The sequence below is a fragment of the Nicrophorus vespilloides genome, unplaced genomic scaffold (assembly GCF_001412225.1).
Source record: "Nicrophorus vespilloides isolate i.1.1-1 unplaced genomic scaffold, Nicve_v1.0, whole genome shotgun sequence".
NCBI classification, from domain to species: Eukaryota; Metazoa; Arthropoda; class Insecta; order Coleoptera; family Silphidae; genus Nicrophorus; species Nicrophorus vespilloides.
The window spans coordinates 55633-75683 of NW_017097419.1; the positions used below are offsets into that span (position 1 = coordinate 55633).

The window sequence follows — 20051 nt, forward strand, 5'->3', positions numbered from 1 at the left end:
GAAAGTGTATTTGACTGGATATACGTACACTTAAAAAAAGACATAAATCATCAGCGGTCTTTTTGCCGTTCGTCCTTGATGATGTTGTTTTTCGTTGCTTGCGGCGAGGATAATAATGTTGATGGAAATAACGAGTACGGAAATACAAAATAATAATAGACAGATATACCTCGCATTCATCAATATTCCACAGGGTTTAAAACTGGACTTTAAAACCAAATAAAAATAAACATCTAAAAAACTTGAGTATATATAATGAGGATAAAATGAACAATTTATAATTTATAATTCAAACCGTACTACTGTACACGGTTTCCCAAACTATCTTTCGCGGAACACTGGTGTTAATAGGTGTTCCGTGAAAATATGACTAAATAAATAAAGAATTTTTTTCACATCTTTTAAATTTTATTGCTTATATGTTATTAACTACCTCATACAATTTACAAAGTGTTTCGTTGAAGAAAAAGTTTGGAAAACTCTGTTATAGTGAATCCGCACTGTTTGAAGCCTTACTATTTAAGGTATTGCTGTATATACAAACAAATATAAATAAATTATACAAACAAAGGGAAAATATACATTGGTTATTGACTTTACACATGTAATAATACCAAATTTATTCATATTAATTTATTCATAACAAAAATATTCAATCTAAATGTTTCTTTTTTTTGTATTAAAATAGTGTGATTTTTTTTTTTTAATTATTATTGGAATTTTCATATTATTTTATATGAAATATTAAACGGTTCGGTGTTATTGCAATTTTACTGTTGACTGTTTGTACGAATTTTCTTTATAAATTGTGAATTAATTTTATTCATTTTTAACGATAAATGAGTTTTGAAAAATAAAAGAATTAAATAAAAAAAATTCCAAATTAGTCACTTGGGACGATTAATAGCCGAATGGTTAAATTAGATAAGTAAATAGAATACATTTTAAATTATTTGCTCAGAATATCATTTGTAATAAAAAATACAAATATTTGATTTTTACTCAAAATATATGTAGATTAAAAATTATTAAAAATTATTGTTGGATAAATATGATTAAATTTTTATGTCTTTATTTGAATCAAATTATCTCGAAATTGGAATAAACTGAGCTTTGTAAATTTCCAGTAAAATGCATGAATATTTCTGAATTAATTAAGTATTGTGCATATTTTACAAACGAAATATTTATGAATAAGTATGAATTTGTATAGAATATGAAAATATTTTAAAATTAATTAATTTCTCATAATGCAATTATTTTGTTATTTATAATTGTATTATTGTGTCGAGTTTTTTTTTATTTTGTAATTTCTTGTTGCAATGAATACTATTATTATTATTAATATTAATGCACACAATTGTAATAAAATCCTAGAAAAATCGAATGTAATGTAAATTATGTAATGAAAACAATGATATTTTATTTTGTTACAATAATGTTGATTTTAAATTTATATAAATAAATATTAAAAACTAAATTCATTTAATTATTAATTAACTAAGTTAGTTAATTATGGAAATAAGTGGGATTTATACTTTAAATATAATATTTTGTGAATTAAGTTTGCATAATAAGCGAATGTGTAGAAAAGTTTTAACAGTGGTAGTTTTTGCTGAATAGTAGCAGTAGTAGTGCGGATGTTTCGTTGCAAACCTCTGAAGATGATATAAAGGAATGAGAGGGAACGAGTGCAATTTACATTTTAGCATAAACGTCGTCAGAGATTAGGATTTATACGGCTGTCGGCGAAAGGGGTGAAGGAAAAGAAGAAGTGGCGGAGGAGGTAGGAATGAGATGGGTATGAGGGGTGGAAAGGGAAAAGGAAAGAAAAAAAGTTGAAGGAGGAGGAGGTAACAAGAAAAATCTGAAAAGGCGGCGTCGGTGGCGTGCCGACCGTCGGCCCCCGGGGTTCCGGTAATTATTCACTGCCAGGGCAACGTTAAGCTGTGTGCTGTGTCTTATGTTAATCTGGCATAATCCCGTCTGGTTAGCTGCTTGCTCCTGCCACGAGAGAAAACGCCATTATTCACGACGATTCCTGCCCTCTTTCCTCCTTATTATCATCATCCTTCCTTCCTCCCTCTGTTTTCATCTTACTCTTCAACTCCGAGACTTCAAAGCAGCTGTCACATACTTCAAAGAAGAAGAAAAACAAGTTGATAACTTCGATTGGAAATTACTTGCAGATACACCCATTAAAGAACCTGCCTCTTCGGTGGAGCTAACCTATGTTTACTGAAAATCTGCACTAATTAAGACCAAATTTTAGGGAGTGTTGCGACAGTAATTTACAGTTCTGCTAATTATCATTTTCACGGCGCAAAAAGCCTCATCCACTCTCACACACGCTCAGTATGCACTAGTTACATATTCTCGAGCACAAAAGGAGTATTAAGCACTGAAAGCAACTTTAAGATCTTCAGCAGTCTCAAAGCGTATTTATGCACAGCAGGAGCCTTTCGAAGTGAAGATGTAAAAAGATAAAAATGAGCAAAGTAAAGCGCATCGAAGGATTCTAATAATTATTGCACAGTGATTCCCAGTTGCAAGACGAAAGCTCTTTATAAGCTTACAATGATCTAATATTCTGATAATGTTAACCATCCATTTCGTCGGATAAACTATTTAACGTTGCAAAATTATTAACTCCTTGGTATAGAAGCAGAGCTTCACGAAATCTCTACATGAGATTGAATTACAAGTATCTATTATTAATATGGAATTTGATATTTAGTTCAAACCGCAATGCTTTCCAAATCAACATGAGATTTAAATATAAATTTCTACTATCAAATAATATGAATTTCATGTATATTCTAGTTATATTTGTAGTGAAATAAACTTGTCAACAATTCATCTATGATTTTATTCTTTTTTTTTACAAAAATTATTTTGACCAAAAGGGAAATATGACTTATTTTATGACTGAAAATGTTATGTTTTAATCAAATTAATTTCGTGTAATTATGAAATGACACTGACCGATAATTATACAGAAATATTCTTAAAAAATACAAGTTTTATTAAATTTGATATATACCTCGCATTGTGCGAGATCACTATAGTCAGGTTTGAAAATTTCGAAAGAAACTAAATTTTAGTTCAGTAAAATAAAAATATTTTTTATATTCTATACAGTGTTAAAGACCTCGATTTATTCGGTTTCTAATATTGGTGGAAAACATGTTGTACTGTCTATGTTAATTATCCAAGAATATTGTATAAAATAACAGTGTTATATATATTTATTGAACAAAAAAGTGATTGAAATTTCAATTAACTATATTTTTTTAAATTATTGTTTATTGATGTATTCACATTAACATTGTAAAATATATAAAAAATGATTGAAATAAATAAAGAGCTTTCAACATAAAAACGAGAGTACTTTAAAAGCTTAGACCGAAAAAAGTTACGCAAGCCGATTGGATGCATATGCAAACACTTTCACTAACGGTCTGCAAATAGAAAAAAGAGGAGAAAACAGCTAAAAAAAGAGTAAAAAAGGAAAGAAAAACAGAAGAGAAAACACTGCGTCATAACACATCGAGACCACTAAGTAAAATTGAAGATAAACTTTATTGTTTTTCTAGGGAAAAGCCCGACGCGTTTAATCTTTTTACATTTGTAAAAGCTCCCAGAAGCGTTGCTTCCAACCCCCCAATTTCACGTTCGAATCGAATTTGCAAAACAGCGGTGGAAGCAAAGGAACGGAATGAAACGTACGGACGCATTTCGAGTGACATTGCCGCATAAAGTAAATGCATTTGAAACAACACATATCAGAATGGAACACACATAACTCGAAACATTTCAATTATGATGAATAAAACAATGTAAATTGTATTTGCCAAATTTGTGTTTCAATTCTAAATTAAAAAAAACTGAATTGATTGGATAAACAAATTAAATATTAGAATAATTAAAAATGTATATTGCTTAAGTTTCAAAAAATATTCAAATTATCAGATATTTTGTTTGCATGGTTTTTAGGTTAACATAACAACAATATGCATACGCTTTTGAAGATCAAAAGAAGAACTTATATGAATGAAGTGAGAGGGGCGAATAAAAAAGAACAACGGAACAAATAAAAATGGCTCACTTAGATAATTAATTTGGGGAACCCTTCACAGCCTATATAAAAATTCGTAACGTCTTCTGATCACCCTAAATAAACGCATAAAACGCATCTACCGTGTTCTACATTTTGTTATATTCTGTTGTTGTCCCTTCAATTGAATCTTTTATTTTTACAGCCCACTTCAGAAAGATGCGATATCTCCGTACGTAAACTTTTATTTTATGATGTTCAGTATTATAAAATAGAAGCTTTAATATTTTAAAAAATCAATAATTATTGTAAAAGCTTTGAATATTGTGTCCAATTAGTAAATGCATAAATACGTAGAAAGCTTTACGTGTTCCATTATTGGAATTATTTTGTTTTTGATAATTGTTTTGGAATAACAGATAAAATATATATGTGTATTGAGAATTACACAATACTGTTACTATATTTCATACTGATAACACAATTCTGATTCGAAACAATACATCTGTTTTGTTCTGTTAATAAAATGTATCTAAAACTAACATTTTTTTTAAAAGTCTTTGTATTATTTGTTTCTATATGATTATTCTGTTGTTAGAAATAATATTACTATTTATACATAAATTGTATGAAAATATGTATTATTTTTAATTGAATTTCATATAAAAATAAACACATTTATTCTTATTTTTATAATTATATCGTCCAATATTTATTACATAATAAAAATAATTTAAAATATTTTTTTTTTATGCCAAGTGTTGATGTAATCTTAAATTAAAATTTAAAAATGATATAAAAATAAATACATTTTCGTTGATTATTGTCAAAATACAAAAAACCTTAACGAAGGTACGAAAATTGAGTCGCTGTAATCCTGTGGAAGCTTCAATAAATTTGCAATTTTGTTTCGAAATTTTCAAATGAAAAGCGAGACTCGATGGAGAAAAGAGGAAATGATATTCAGGATGCGACGATACAATTATAGATATTTACAGGAGCATTTTCTCTATGCTCGTTTCAATACAAATTTTTATTTTGTTTTTCGTCTACTTTTTACTGCAACAATTTTGCGATATACGCTTTTTATTTTTCACGTTACGTGCATTGCGTCTGCTATCGGGTTTCGCAATCGGCCTCGTAATTACGTTTAATAAAATTGCACATAGGTAGAGACCGGAAATAGACTAAACATTCTGTAGTCGTCGCCTCCCTTGAGAAGATAGAGAGAGAGAAAAGAGAGACGAAAAGGAAACTGAGAGAGCTTTTCTATCGCAAATCGATTCGATTGGCCAATCGGCAAATAAATAAGAACATTCGCGATTTTTCTCCATACGTATATTGAAATCGAACCCCCATGCGCGTTACTAAATTGGTAGAATATTACTGAAAAATATCCACCCTTCTCTTCGCTGAATATTTCATGAAGAATATCGTCCTCCGAAGGTTGGACACATTTGGATACAATATGCTAACAATAATAGTTTTTTTTATTAGTAAATGGAAAACTTTTTCGTATTAATTTAAAAAACAATTTAAAAAAAAAATCAGAGTTTCAAGGAAACATTATGTAACGTTGCTAGTCGCGTGGAAAAAGTTTTGCTCAATTAAAGTTTAGTTTGTTCTAAAATTTGAGAGGTATTTCAATAAATGAAAATATTATTAGTTAAGTAAAAAGTTCAGAGCATTTTGTCCCATACATCGAGCTTCTTGAGACCAGCTTTATGCAAATGGTTCCAAACGGTTTTCTGGATAATCTTCAGTTCCTGAGCAATAGAATAAGTGCTCGCTCGCATGCCGGTCTGACTCGACGATTTCCATGATTTTATCAACATTTTCAACGATTGGCCTACCAGAGCGTGTCTCACATTTGACGCCCATATTACCAGAATGGAAGTGTTGGAACCAACGCTTTGCTGCTGCATTCGATACTATATTGGGTTCATAAACAACACATTCTTTTTTGGTCGTAGTGGTATTGAAGAACGTATCAAATTTTGGAACGCTCTAACACACAAGTTTCTACTTAGTGAATTTGTACTTTATTTTTTGTTAACATTTTTAAAATTCAACAAAAACTGAATTTTTACTTAAAATAACAAATAGATAATTGTTATAAAATTTCTTTCTTAATATTATTTAATTTTTTCATAACATATATATTTCGAAAAAAAAAGTGGAAAAACTTCTTTGATTTCTTTATTTTTAATGGGTCAACCTAAATTAATCAAAAAAATGTTGAAATATTAGAAACGAATGTTTCTGTAATACTATAAATGTACACAACACCTGAACAGATGAATCATCGGATAAATTGTAATGTAAAAGTATTTACATCCAAATCTTCTTTACTAAAAAAAAGTGTAATTTACACAATTAATATTTCATGTACACACTGGATTACCTCGTTTATTGGAGGAGTGAAGTCTGCTTAGAGATAGAGAGTGAATATGTGTGTGAGAGAGAGGATTGAGAACATTTTTTCAGCCCTTGGGACGTCGTTTCAGTTCGAGCGCGAATCCCTGAAGGAGCATATTTCACTTCCAAATATGCTATAACATAAATGATAAAAATGCAGTTGCATGTAGCTTCGGGAGAAGCAAACAAAAAATATAAAAAACGAAAACCAAAAACAAAATTAATAATTGCCTCGAGGGTGTTGTAATTTCCATTTGGAGCGACATATGAGGACTTGATAGAAAATAAATATAAACTCATGTTGCGGGTATTATGTGTCTGCGAGTAAAGTTCACGATGCATTCATTTACATAATGGAATTACATCAATTTATAATGGTATTACGTGCGTTGAAGTGCTGCGATCCGGTTATCAATTAAGAGCTTCACGCACTTTAATCACGCAAGCGGATTTGCTGCATTCATTTAGTACACAGTTATTTTTTTTCTTTCTAACTTATTTCGTATTGGAAATAGTCAACAAATGGTTTATTGATTAATGAAGAGTGAAATTGGAATTTTTAAATTATTATTATATATATTTAGGTAACTTTATTCGCATTGAAAGAGAAATGATTAAGTTTAAGTGTGACATTGGTTTTTTAAGCAATTGAGACAAGAATATAAATGACTTTACATGATCAAGTTGGATAAACAAAGGTTATGAAAAACAGGGGAAACAAAAAAGTTTATATAAAATTTCTCTCATCTATTCTTTTTAGAATTATTGAATAAAGCATGGAAGGAAAGCAACACATTCGAAAATTTCCAAAAAGCTGACATACATTATATGGACGTTATCTCTAAGAATGCTGAAATAAAAAAATAGTAGAAAATCAATCAGAAACAAATGAAAACGGCATTGAAAGTTTTATGCGCGAGCTTTAAATCAGAAAGTTCGTAAATGGCGGAGGCGCCGGGACGTCTTTGTGCGCGCAATTTGGGTCATGGATTTGGCAACTAAATGGATTTACGATTCTCCTACATTTTCTTCACTTCGATGCTTCTCGTCTCATTTTATTTATTTATTTTTTACTTCGCTCGTTCATACTTTATTTTTTTTTACTGAAATTTATTTGGAACCGCATCTCTGTAAACAACGATATTGTTGCTAACATACTTCGCGGGTTATTGTAATTGGTAGGAGTTTATTTCGACGTTTCCATGGATTCACATGTATGTTAATGCCTTTGGAAATATGCCATTTCTGCGTTACTGTTCTTTGTTTGTTTGTTTGTTTTTTATACTTCCTCGTCGCCGTTAATCTCATCCTGCGACAAAAATATGCTTGCAAATCCTAGTTTGGTATAAATGTTTGTATTTATGTCCTTTTCAGTTGTTTTTATTGATTTGTATACACCAAATAGTAAATAAACTAGAAATGATTTTGAAATATATGTATTTTTAAAGTAATTTTTATAATCTGTAGATGAAAATTTGAATACAGTATTTTTTGAGTAGTCTTGTGTTTTGTTTTGCTTTTACAAATGTAAATATTAATTTACAATTTTTTCAACTGCACTTATTGATTAAATGCACCAAACAATCAATAAAACTCGAAATGGTTTATCAAACATAATTTTTTAATGTAAACTTTAGAAACTTCATATGAAAAATTCAATATTTAAAAATGAAATTATCTTTTTTTACAAATAAAATATTAATTTAAAATTTAAAGTTTTTAAACATGATTTATGTAATTTTACAGAAAAATGTAATTAAAAATTATATTTTTTTTTAATCTCAACTTAGTTTATTTTAATTATTGGAAATATTACATGAGTTTTCAACAAATATTATAAATTATATAATTATAAATATTATTCATAAATATTTTGATAACATCATTAATTTTGATGTTTGATTGTTCTTAAATAATGCATACAATAGAAGTTAAATGTAATATTTAATAGTAATTTTAGAAAAATTTTGATAATGTGTAATGAGAATGTTCATCAAGTATTGTTGAAATATGCAACATTTGGTTGTAAATATTCTTTTATTATTTATTTGACAAGTATCACGTAGTGAATAGCTGGATATATGTTTTTAATGTTAGATTGTTAACTAAGTGTATAGATTATAACTTTTAATGTTTGAAATGTGATTTAGTTAATGGAAATTGCAGAATTTGTAAACTTACCGACGACGATCATGTGTCCATGTTCGGTGACAGTTTGGAAGAACGGTGCTTCGCCGGAAACCTCGCATCTGTAGGTGCCGGAGGTGGAGAGTTGAACCGAGGAAAGCACAACCTGACTCTCGGTAGAGTTGTGCATCTGAAAGAGAAAATAAATATAAATAAATAAGTAAGGTAGAGTGACATATGGGATATGCAGCGTTTATCGCTATTTTATTTAGACGGGAAAAACGTGCAGTAATGGAGTGAGCAGTGTAAAGTGCCAATTTAGGTGATAAACTTTGATAAAAGCCGGGCCGGAATATGTAATGCATCCCGTTGGTAAATGGATGAGAGTAAAATGCTCCACCGACACAGACACCTGGAGGTTGCAGGTGAGGTTATGTTAGGTTAGGTTGCATCCACCCATTTCCTTCCTCCTTCCAACCTTCTTCACCGCCCCGAAAAATCCCAGATAAAAAGTCGATATTCAATCTATTTCCAATTTCTGTCAATGGGTCTCCTCTACCATCATACCCCCACCCAACTTCCACCCTTCGAACCCCTTCAAGGTGATACATCACCGGGCATTCTTGCAGCGCTCCTGAAAATTGATTGCGTCATGTCCGTAATGTTACTTTCGCATTTATAAAAATCGAACGCATCTATCAAACACACAACGAGATTAAATAATGCAAAACATCCGGCGGCGCTCCTAAACGAAATACACGACGTCCACGATTTATCGTATTGTTCTTCCTATTTTTTTCTACTCCACACGGTCACATTTTTATTTATTTTATTTTTCTGCTTTTCTTTCCATTCCTGAACTTTTGATATGCATTGCAACGATTCGTGGCAAATATGCGAACACTTCAGAAGTTATTTATTTATTTCTTTCTTTCAAACGGATCTCCTCAATCATCTTGAATACCTGGATATAAATCGATGTATCTAAGACCCCAATCTTTCAAATAATATTATTTAAACAAATCACATTTCCATCAACATTTCATTACTCAAATAATAAGAAAAAATAAAGATTGATAGCATAAAGAATAAATATACAAAATGAAAATATTGTTATTTGTAAATGAAAAAACAAGGATAATCTTAATAACAATTGTAATACCAACAACAACAAGAAAAAACAAGAAAAAATATCAAAAACTTTGAATTTTTGATTATTTTTTATTCATAATTGTTGAGAAGTTTTTTATATAATTTTATCCTTTTAGATCATTTGTCTTTCTTTAAATTATAAAATTTTTTTTTTTTTCTTACAAAGTCAATGCACTAAATTTAACTAGAAATAACGTTAAAATTATATTCAATAATAGTTTTATATTTATTATTTGTATTTTGTTATCGAATTTATGCTAAATTTTCTATAATTTTAAATTTGATGGTCCGGTTTTAAAATTTCAAAAGAATCTAAATATTAAATGAGCAAAATAATTAAAAAATAGTGTTACAGAAAATATTTTTTATAGATAGTAAAGATTTGTTTTGTGCTTTTATTTTTTGTATGTTTACTGTACATACAAAAATTAAACGATTATACGGGTCTCAATTTACCGTGGATTCAATTCGTTCCACGATTAATCAGAGGTTTATAGCCCACATTATGCGAGGTATTTCTGGACATAATTAGTATTATAATTAGAACCAGTATATAATGTTATTTATGATTTTATTTTATATTAAATATAATGTATTTAATATTGATGTGTATTGCATAATTTAGAAAAGTTTAGTAACACTTGAAATTCGTTTATAGCGAAAATATAACTGATACATAATGTATATTATAAAATTTCATGAAGTTTAGTTTAATTTTAGGTAGATTTCCAGTGAGAATATATACACATAATTTAGAAGGAGGAAGAGAAACGTGAATGGAAGGAGACACGAGTGCGTCGTTTGACATTTCCGCCAGGGATTTAGCCACTTTGGCTTTAATGAGGTGTGAATTTCAATTGTTCGACTTCAAAACCAGTTATAAATTGACACTGTGTACACAACGGCGCTGTATAAAATTTAAATGCGATCGTTATCGCTGGGGCGTCGCGACGTCGACGTCGTCTGCAACGACAACGATGATGACATTTTTGCCATTTCACTCCTATGAGTGTAAACGTGTGAATCGAATGACAATGCGTACTATTCTCTCTCTTTCCTTCCCTCCTCTCTATTGCTATTACAACTACTATTATTAGCACGCTTAAATAGGCGTAACAAATGGTTAATATCGTCGCGAGGCCATTATGTAATCGTTTAACGGCATTTAGTGTGTGTTTTGTATGTACAGTGAGTTTCGCGAAAATTCACGGGAAATTACTTTTCTCATCCCTGTTCTAACTCTGCACGTATATTATTATATATGTGTGTGCGCGTATCTACATCACGAATAGAAAAATGGCTGAGTGTGTTATGTACATTGCCTCCTGCATCGGTGAAAATGATCTCGAAAAATATGAGAAACTCGAAATAAGAAGGATTTTCCTGAACGTTTCTCGCCGGCAAATAGCTGCAAGTTTCATGCATATATGTGCGCTTGTTCAAATGGGTATTAATGGAATGTTTGCATCAAATTGCATTCTCTCTTTTTCATTTTGATTTGCATGCCTCTCTCGCACTTTGACGCAAATGGCAACATATTTTATACTAAAATTTATGCAATTGGCAAAGAAATGTCCACCATTACTTTTGCTCAATTATTACGAATTTGAAAAACGAATGCAATTTTACTCTGCATAGTAATAATATGCTGTTTATATACATTGGAAACTTGTTTACGAATACCTCTCTTAACTAATAATTTGCTTAACGAACAAAACAAATTGTAACATAAATGTCTCGCTCGTTAAGTGAGACATTTATGTTACTTTGAAAAGTTTAAAAAAATGTTTTCTACAAATCGAGTTCGCATTCCAGGTTGATTTATTCTGCAATAGAAAAAAAGATGAAAATAATTTATACTCCTTAATAATGTATATATAATTTTATTTAAATAAAAGTTATACTTAATTTGTTTTCAGCACGGAACGCATTGTCCTATTTTACATGGTCGCTAAGCGAGGTTTCAATGTATATTTCAAAATATATATATATGATATTTTTATAGGCAGGTGTGGCATTATTTAAATTTTTATAAGAAAAACATTGAATAATGATTTGGATATCAATTTGAAATAAAACGCACACATTTTCGTGCCCATATAAACATTGGTTTAAAATTTTGCAATTTGATTCACAAATGTATTTTTTTTTTATGTCGTATAATTTTATTCATCAATGCGAACATTGAGTAAATTTAAGATAGCGATTGACATTAGGTAGGTAATCTTTCCCGGTGGATCATCATAATCGTAACTTTATGATGATTTTATTTCTTTTTAATTTGTTGGTTGGCTGTCGTCTTGTAGGATAACTTCAGTAGTATATTGATGCTCTGCCATTCCAGTATTTCCTTTGCTGTGAATCTGCTGCTATCCTTAACAATGTCGATGTCCATCGACTTGGCAAAGGTCCATATGCTGAACCTCTTTCATTTGACTGTCCATTCATGATGAACGATGGCCTTATTGCTGCAAGCACCGAGAGGGCTCAAAAACCAATTTTTATTACTACACATATTTTTCATTATATTATTATCGAATATAATAACTGCAATAACTTTTGTTATTATTATTATTTAATTGCTTCAAAATTTTAAGCATTTGATGTATTTTCATTATTTTTTATAAACTATCCATATATACTTGATCAACTGAGAATGCACAATGAAATAATTGCTTACATAATGACCAATTATCTTAATTGCATGATAAAAAAAAGTGTATGTTTTCGGGGATGTAATAAAAATTGTAAACCGTTGTTTGTGGGAGAAAAAGAATGTGAATACAGAAGGAGCCTGTATACATTTATGCTTGAGACCATCCGTTTTCGTTCGTTTGATGTCGGGTAACAGATAACAGCCAGGATAAGCGGATTGACGGACCGAGGAGGATTCGGTATATAGGTGGCAATAAAAGTTTACGATCGAAGGAAGAAGATATGAATAATCCGAACGACATCCGTAATGTTGGCATCGCTGCAGTAACAGCAGCAACAGTGCTACCAACTAATGGGAGCCGGAACAAGGGGATGGTGCAATATCAATAGGAGCCTCCACCCATTACGGAGGCTTGTAATGTGCTCGAAACGAGTTACGAAAATGATGCATTGTTATTTCACAACCTAAGATATTAAGGCAGTATTTCTCGTTAACGACCCACCCTCAGCTGAAGATTTAATTTCGGAACCTATTTTTTTTTACTTCGTCCGCCGATAGATGGATCCGCTAGCTTGTATATATTTTTTGTCAATTTCTCTTGTTTCCTGCATAACATAGTATAGCGTAACAACAGCAAATAAGCAACAACCGAATTTTCTTCCAGCCCCTCGCGTCAGGTTTCAATTTCCTCTACACGACGACATCTCATTACGGCCACCGCCGCCCCCAGATTTCGTTTTATTTTTGTCTCTCCTCCTCCTCATACTTTGATACCCGCACAGCGCGCAATCTTATTACTTCAGAAATGAATTATTATACGCTGCGTCTCAACATCCCAACTCTCTCTTTCTTCTTTCTTCATCCACTCACCCAATTTCTCATCTCTCTCTTTTTTTTTTCATACCACCCAAAAAAACCACCCCCGAACGACCTAATCGCATTTGCATAAATAAACAATATTGCGGGACGACGACGGGCGGCTCAATCGTCCGTCGACGGAAATAGTTTCAATGCAAATTCGATTCAGCTTCGTTCATTAATTTTCAGCTACAGAAAAAAAAAAACCTTCACTTCGTTCTCTTCTCTTCCAGCTTCTTTCAGAAAAAAAAATAATAGTCGCAGACTCTTTTCAGATATTTTCTTTACTGCCAGTTTCATATATATACATTTTTCAAATATATAAAATTGACTAAAACTAAATTAATCTAATTAATCTATTATATTTTTATTTGTATATATTAATAATAACAACTATATTTATTATAATATTTATAAAATTTACTGATGAAAACGTAAATTATTAAAAAAAAAATAGTTCATTATTATTCCTAAAATTAATTAATCACTCAATCAATTTTAAAATTATCTATTTAATATAATTAATACATTAACAATTATTATTATTATAGCAAGCATTATATAATTAACATACAAAAACGTTATTAGTATAGAATTTTCTTTTTTTTTTCATATTAAATAATAAACAAAATTTATTGTAAAATTACATACAAAGGGCTATTAACCATTTTTAAATTATTTTATATAAATATTAACTAACTACATTATGCAAAAGTGTAATATATAAAAGGAAAAAAGAAATTTTTCTTCGGCCCAAGAATCCATTAAGTCGTTTCATAAAGGTTAAACTCTCCTCATTACGAGCCATATTAAAATTAAATACTTTAAGTAATGATAATACTTTTTTTTTGATACTGTCCTCTTTTCAAGGTTTTTATGAGTTTATCACTTTAATCATCTTAAATAATAACGTTTGACCGATCTCAGTATTTAAAGAAATTATGGCCATTTTCTAAAACTTCAGTTTAAATTTAAAAATAATTAAACAAATATTATTTAAATGTTAATAACATTCGATATTTGATATCAACCCATATTCTTATAATAATAAATTTACAAAAACAATCGAAATTTGGTATAAACTTAAGTAAAATTAATAGTTTCGATATTTTTTTATATTCAAAAATTATTAAATAATAATATTTAATAGTATTATTGTAGTTTTATATAAAACATAATTACATAAAATTTAATAAATAAATATGTCCACCAAAGTTGTTGTATCAAACAATTTTATTAAAATTCCAATGTAATTTAAAGTATCACTAAAACTTTTTTTTACATTACATAAAGTAATTATTAATTAATTATATTACTTTACTAAGTAAAATTTATGATTTAAGTTAATTAATTAATTTAAGTTTTATTGATAATATTATCAATAAAAAATTAATATAATTTAGACTTTGGAGCAATGAGTGCTATCAAGAGAATTGGTATATTCTGTTTAGGTCAAATCGAAGAGAAAGGGAGAGAAAACGAAGAGAAGAAGAAAAAAATAGCTTCGAAGTAGCTAATAAAGGCTCGTAAAATAAACGGTAAATTCTGCAAAGTTGGGAAGAGCTCAATAAATATTGCGGATAATGGGGGCGTTGATGGGGCACGTCGGAGCTTCGAAAATAAACAAAGATTAATACTTGCGCTTTCGGCAAATTCAAATTCATCGGAGGCGCATTGAAAAATTGTTCTCGATTTAGAAGAGTGCAATTCGTTTGGAATTAGGATTGGAAGTTATTAGAAATTTTCGATTATTCTGCGAGAATCGTGCGAAAGAACAATGCACATGCACCATTGTGCGACGACTTTCGTTGAATTAATGATCGGCCGAGTTTTTGAGGGGACGTTCGGGATCTGAATGATGCTGGTGCCTTGTGTATAATATAAAGGGGGATGGAATTGGTGCAATGCAGAGGCAACTTACATTCGTCAGAAGACGGTACAAGTGGATCCTACTCGAAGCGGCATTTTCCGCAAGAGCCGAGAGGAAATCTACTTTGGTCATATACTACGTCTCTTCTATTTATACAATTTTTGTTTGTTTTCTCTTTAGTTCTATTTTTGTTGTACTGTTTTGATTTCTTTGTTTTCCCGATTCTTTTATTTATTTATTTATTTATTTTTTGGCTGAACGAAAATTATCGGCTTGAAAATAGAAGGCGAGGGCAAAAAATGCGCGGAGAGGCAGGAAGCAAACGGCATGTTTCAAATACCCTCGTTTATGTTAAATCGAAAACGTGTCACGCACACCGATTTATATACATACGTAGATGGATAACGAAAACAGAGAACGGGAACAAACGGTGGAGCCGGATGGAAACAAAAGAGGGAGGTAAACGCGATGTGACAAATGGAAATGCATTAGTCTAGTTCTTTGTTGTTGCTCTTGCTGTTGTATTTTTTTTGTATCCGTGTGTTTTATTTTACTATTCAATCGATCGAGGTGAATGAAATATTACGTGTTCAATGTCCGAGAATTAAGTGCCTTCAATCTATTAAAGTCCCCACACATTTCTATTGAGATTAATTTCAATATGTGAACATAAAAACCAATAGATTGAATCATAAAACAATATGGTTATACGTATAGTACATTTGTCAACTTCTTTTATCAATTCATTCAAATATAAAAAAAAATACAAAAAATATTATAGTTGGGTCTATTTTATTAATAATTAATGTCAAAATTTATACATATACATCACATATTTAAAATAAATCTTGTATTTGTTTTATGTGTTATTATATATTAAAAAATGTTATCTTTATTTAAAATTGGTGGAGGCGCCGGGAGGTTTGCATGCTATTAACATGTTCATATATTTGCCTTACAATATTTTATTAAATCTTTTCTATACAATCTAACAATTTAATTTTTATTAAAAAAAATACATTCATACATTTTATTTTATTTTTATTGTTATATTAACGTGATTTTTGTATTTCTAAATATAAATATTATTATTAATTGCATAAAATAAATCAATATTTTTTTATGTATTTGCCTGCTAATTTAAGAAATCTTCGATTTTATCTACATTATCTAATTTTTCAATCAAATATTTTGAAAATAATTTTGGTTGATTCGCCGGGTAATATATTAGTTCTAAGGAATAAATTGGGAAAGAATACTAATTTAATGTTAAATTCTACAGAAAATCTTGTAGTTAAATACAAAAATATATAAATATATTTTTAAAGTATTAGCGCATATTATAAAAGATTATTATTTTTTTTAATAATTTCATAATTGTGGAACAAAAATAATAATTACCTTAAACTATTGAATTGCCGTATAAAGATTTCAAATTATACAAAAAAAATACAAATCATTGAAAAAAAAGATTGCAAAATAAAACGGAGCACTTAAAAGTCGATCAAGTTTGTCGGAGATCATTATTGTTTTCTTTTATTTAAAAAAAGAGAAACAAGTACATAGAGATTTGTGAACGGAAATCTGCCACCAATCTTTGTTGCGCATTGTTTTCGATTCGACGTAATTCGGAAATGTATCTGTGTGACCTGATCTAGTTTCTGGCATCGCTTTTGATGCTCAAACCCTAATGTATGCTCAAACCCATTTATCCGTGCGGATTTTCCGGATGAGTTGAAACGAGCTAATGACTCGAACCGGAATTACGGAATCGGGCAAATCCATTCAAGATTTCCATTTGATTTTCGATTAATTCAATTTCTACAAACATAAAATACATTCAGCAAAAAAGCAATTGTTGTTAAATAATTTAAACTAAGTACATTACCTCGAAGAATAACATACAATAAATATTTTCACTTAAAAAAATTGAATCGTACATTATCAAAGTAATTATAATGTAAATTTCAATGAATAGAAAATTTGAAAAAAAATAGTTTAGCACAAGTTTTCAATATTATAAAAGATAGGTTTACATAATAAAATTCTTATATTAGATAAAAATTTTAAAACGTTTTTTATCAAGAAATATCTGAATAATTTCTATGTTACATTTTTCTATGATAAAAAGCATGTAACCAAATTGTATTCTTTACAAGCAAAAGAAACGAAAAGCGTACGAAAAGAGATTAACAAAAAAACGTCGGGATTTATCTCGGTGCGAACACTTTATATGCACACTGGAACGACTCGTGGATGCTTTATTGCCTTGCTTATCGTCGCGACGTTGGCGAGAGAGGGTTGAGAGGTAAAATGGGGGAGTTCCGCTCCGATATGCAAACAAAACAGTAATTAAAAAATTACTACGATAATCGCAACGGAAACGGCTCAACTTTCTCTCGGAACGTCGTCTTGCTGGCATAGCTAATTTGCCTGAAGACAGATTACATTAATACATTTATTTCTTCTTTCGTTCCTCCACGCTAAACGAAAGTGTAATTAAATTACGTTTTTTGGATCTAAAAATTAATTTAAATATTATCTCTACATTTGTGTAAAAGCGAATTTAATTTGCTAAATGTAAATGCTGATTGTTGGGATAGGAAGAAACACTTAGAACATCTCTAAAAATACTTTCTTATATGTTAAATAACTTAAATAGTATTAAGGTTAATAAATAAAAAATGGGATTATTGGTGACTTTGGGTACTATTGTCTATGTGGCTTCTACTAAAGTCTGAGATTGATTCAAAACTGCTTATTATTAAGATATCAAATCAAATATTAGGAGTTATATTGCGCATGTCAATATTTGTTTATCATTTATCAGAATATTGTGTACTTCAAAGACATTTGAAGTTTATAGTGACTTATTTACTTGTAAATAAATCTTTTAATTTTGGGTGAAATGACCAGAAAAAGTGGAAGCTCGGCCAGAAAGAATCTACGGGGGCAATGCTTGATTTTTGTTATGCCGGATATAATCAGACGGCATGGTTCCAAGAGGATGAAGCTACTACTAGAGTGACGATAGTCCTCATACGAGAAATATTTGGTAAAAGAATAATTTCAAAAAATATTGAGTTTAGCCTCTGAGTAAATAAACCTCAAATAATTTAAGAACTCAAGAAGAACATTCCAGCCACAATACGACGTTTACGACCTCATACCTTGAGTGCGGTCATGGAAAATGGCATGAAAATAAAAAACTTAAAAAAACATATTTTAGTAAAAGTTATTAAATTATTATGTATTTTGGGACACCCTTTATTTTATAAATGTATTAAAACTATTATTGAACATTATACATTTGTCGTAATTGAAATTTTATTCACAAAATAATTTTGTATAATTTCGTTTGCAAAGCAAATGTGAGAAGATTAAAATGGGAAGTAAAAATATTATAATTTAGTTAAATCTGAGGAAGTGCCAAATGTTTGTAACAGGATTTAAAAAAATCCGTTTCTGCATAAATAGCGAAATGGGGTACCGGAAAGTCCTTCAGCTGCGCGACTCTACGTTTTGGTTCATATGTTTTTTTTCTGCTTGTTTGTTTCATTAAATTTTCGTGCGGCAGAACGTCACGAACGTTTCGCGGTAGTATTTCATGTGCACGTCCATCCCTCGCACGATGCGTTTTTTTTCTTTGTGTCAGTCGTAATTCTAGTTTTATTTTCGGTACTTGTTTGCTTCATATTTTTTTTGTAAATTTTGGTTTTTAACTCTCTCTCTCCCCCTAGTTCTCTATCTCTCTATATATCCGGATGTGTGTGTGTTCTTCGCGATGCAATTAATTAGGTCGTCCGTGTTTTTCATCCGCGAACGGTGACCGCCCCCGCGTGTGCATGTCGCATGTGCAAAATAGCAAAAAAGATGAAAAACGAAACAAAAATAAAAACAAAAGTAGGAAAAACAAACCTGCCATGCACATAATATATACACACAGAGAGAGAATAGAGTTACAGTACTCTATTTTTTTTCTATTTCGAGGACCGAATGTATGCCTGTATATTTAATTAAGCCCAATTAAAAGTCCATTATACACAAATTTATGCTGACATTTCAGTGGACTCAATTTTTCATCGTGGTCGTGTCGTCACGTAATCAGATGCGAAAAACAGGCTGCATTCATTCATACATTCAAATGCAAAAAAAAATATGTGCATACACACAATGTCTAGCGAGATTTTAGAGATATATTTGTTTAATTGACTCTGTTGCTAAGTGTAGAAAAAATCCACTACAATCCACATCCACATCCACATTAGAGGTCAAAAAATCTTTCTACAATGTAAGTTTCGAAATTAGGTTAAGTTATTTTATGAACAAGTTGGGTTAGATTATTGTACGGATTTATCAGGTTAGGAAATATGAAGTTAAGTAATAGTTGGTTAATGTAATGCTTAGGTTGTTGTAAGAATATGTTAGGTCAAATTGCTGTAAGTATATAGGTTGTAACGTAGACTGTAAAAATAAATTAGGTCAGTGGTCGACAAACTCATTAGTCAAAAAAATATCAATAGTACAACGATTGAGATTTCTTACACTATATAGGTAGGTGCACTATTTGTTAACTTAAATACTTCAATTAAACATTCTTAATTAAACTAAAGATACTCTGAATAAAACTTGATATCATATTTAATAATGATATTATTTATTAAAAAAACTAAATTTTAAGTAAGGTATCCAAAAAATTAACCCATGACAATTACTTCTAACATCGAAAGAGTTGTGTTTTCTCCTATCCTCAGTAGTTTAAGATTTAGCTGATTGAGACGCACTCAAGGGGACAAAGAGCAGCATGCGGTGCTCGGGCCGCGGTTTGCCGATCACTGAGATAGGTTATTGTAATATTGAGTTGCTTTAGATTATTGTTAGCTTATTAAGATAATAAGTTAGATTGTTATAAG

The 20051-nt window shown here is 30.1% G+C and overlaps 1 protein-coding gene across 1 annotated transcript in view; it reads right to left on the reverse strand.

Moving 5' to 3' along the window:
• LOC108560041 (cell adhesion molecule 2-like) overlaps window positions 1–20051 on the reverse strand; it is a 141893-nt gene that overhangs the window by 15191 nt on the left and 106651 nt on the right. Inside the window, exon 3 of the mRNA XM_017917468.1 lies at window positions 8657–8792. Coding sequence (XP_017772957.1) covers window positions 8657–8792 — 136 coding nt within the window. The remainder of the gene's footprint in view (window positions 1–8656; window positions 8793–20051) is intronic.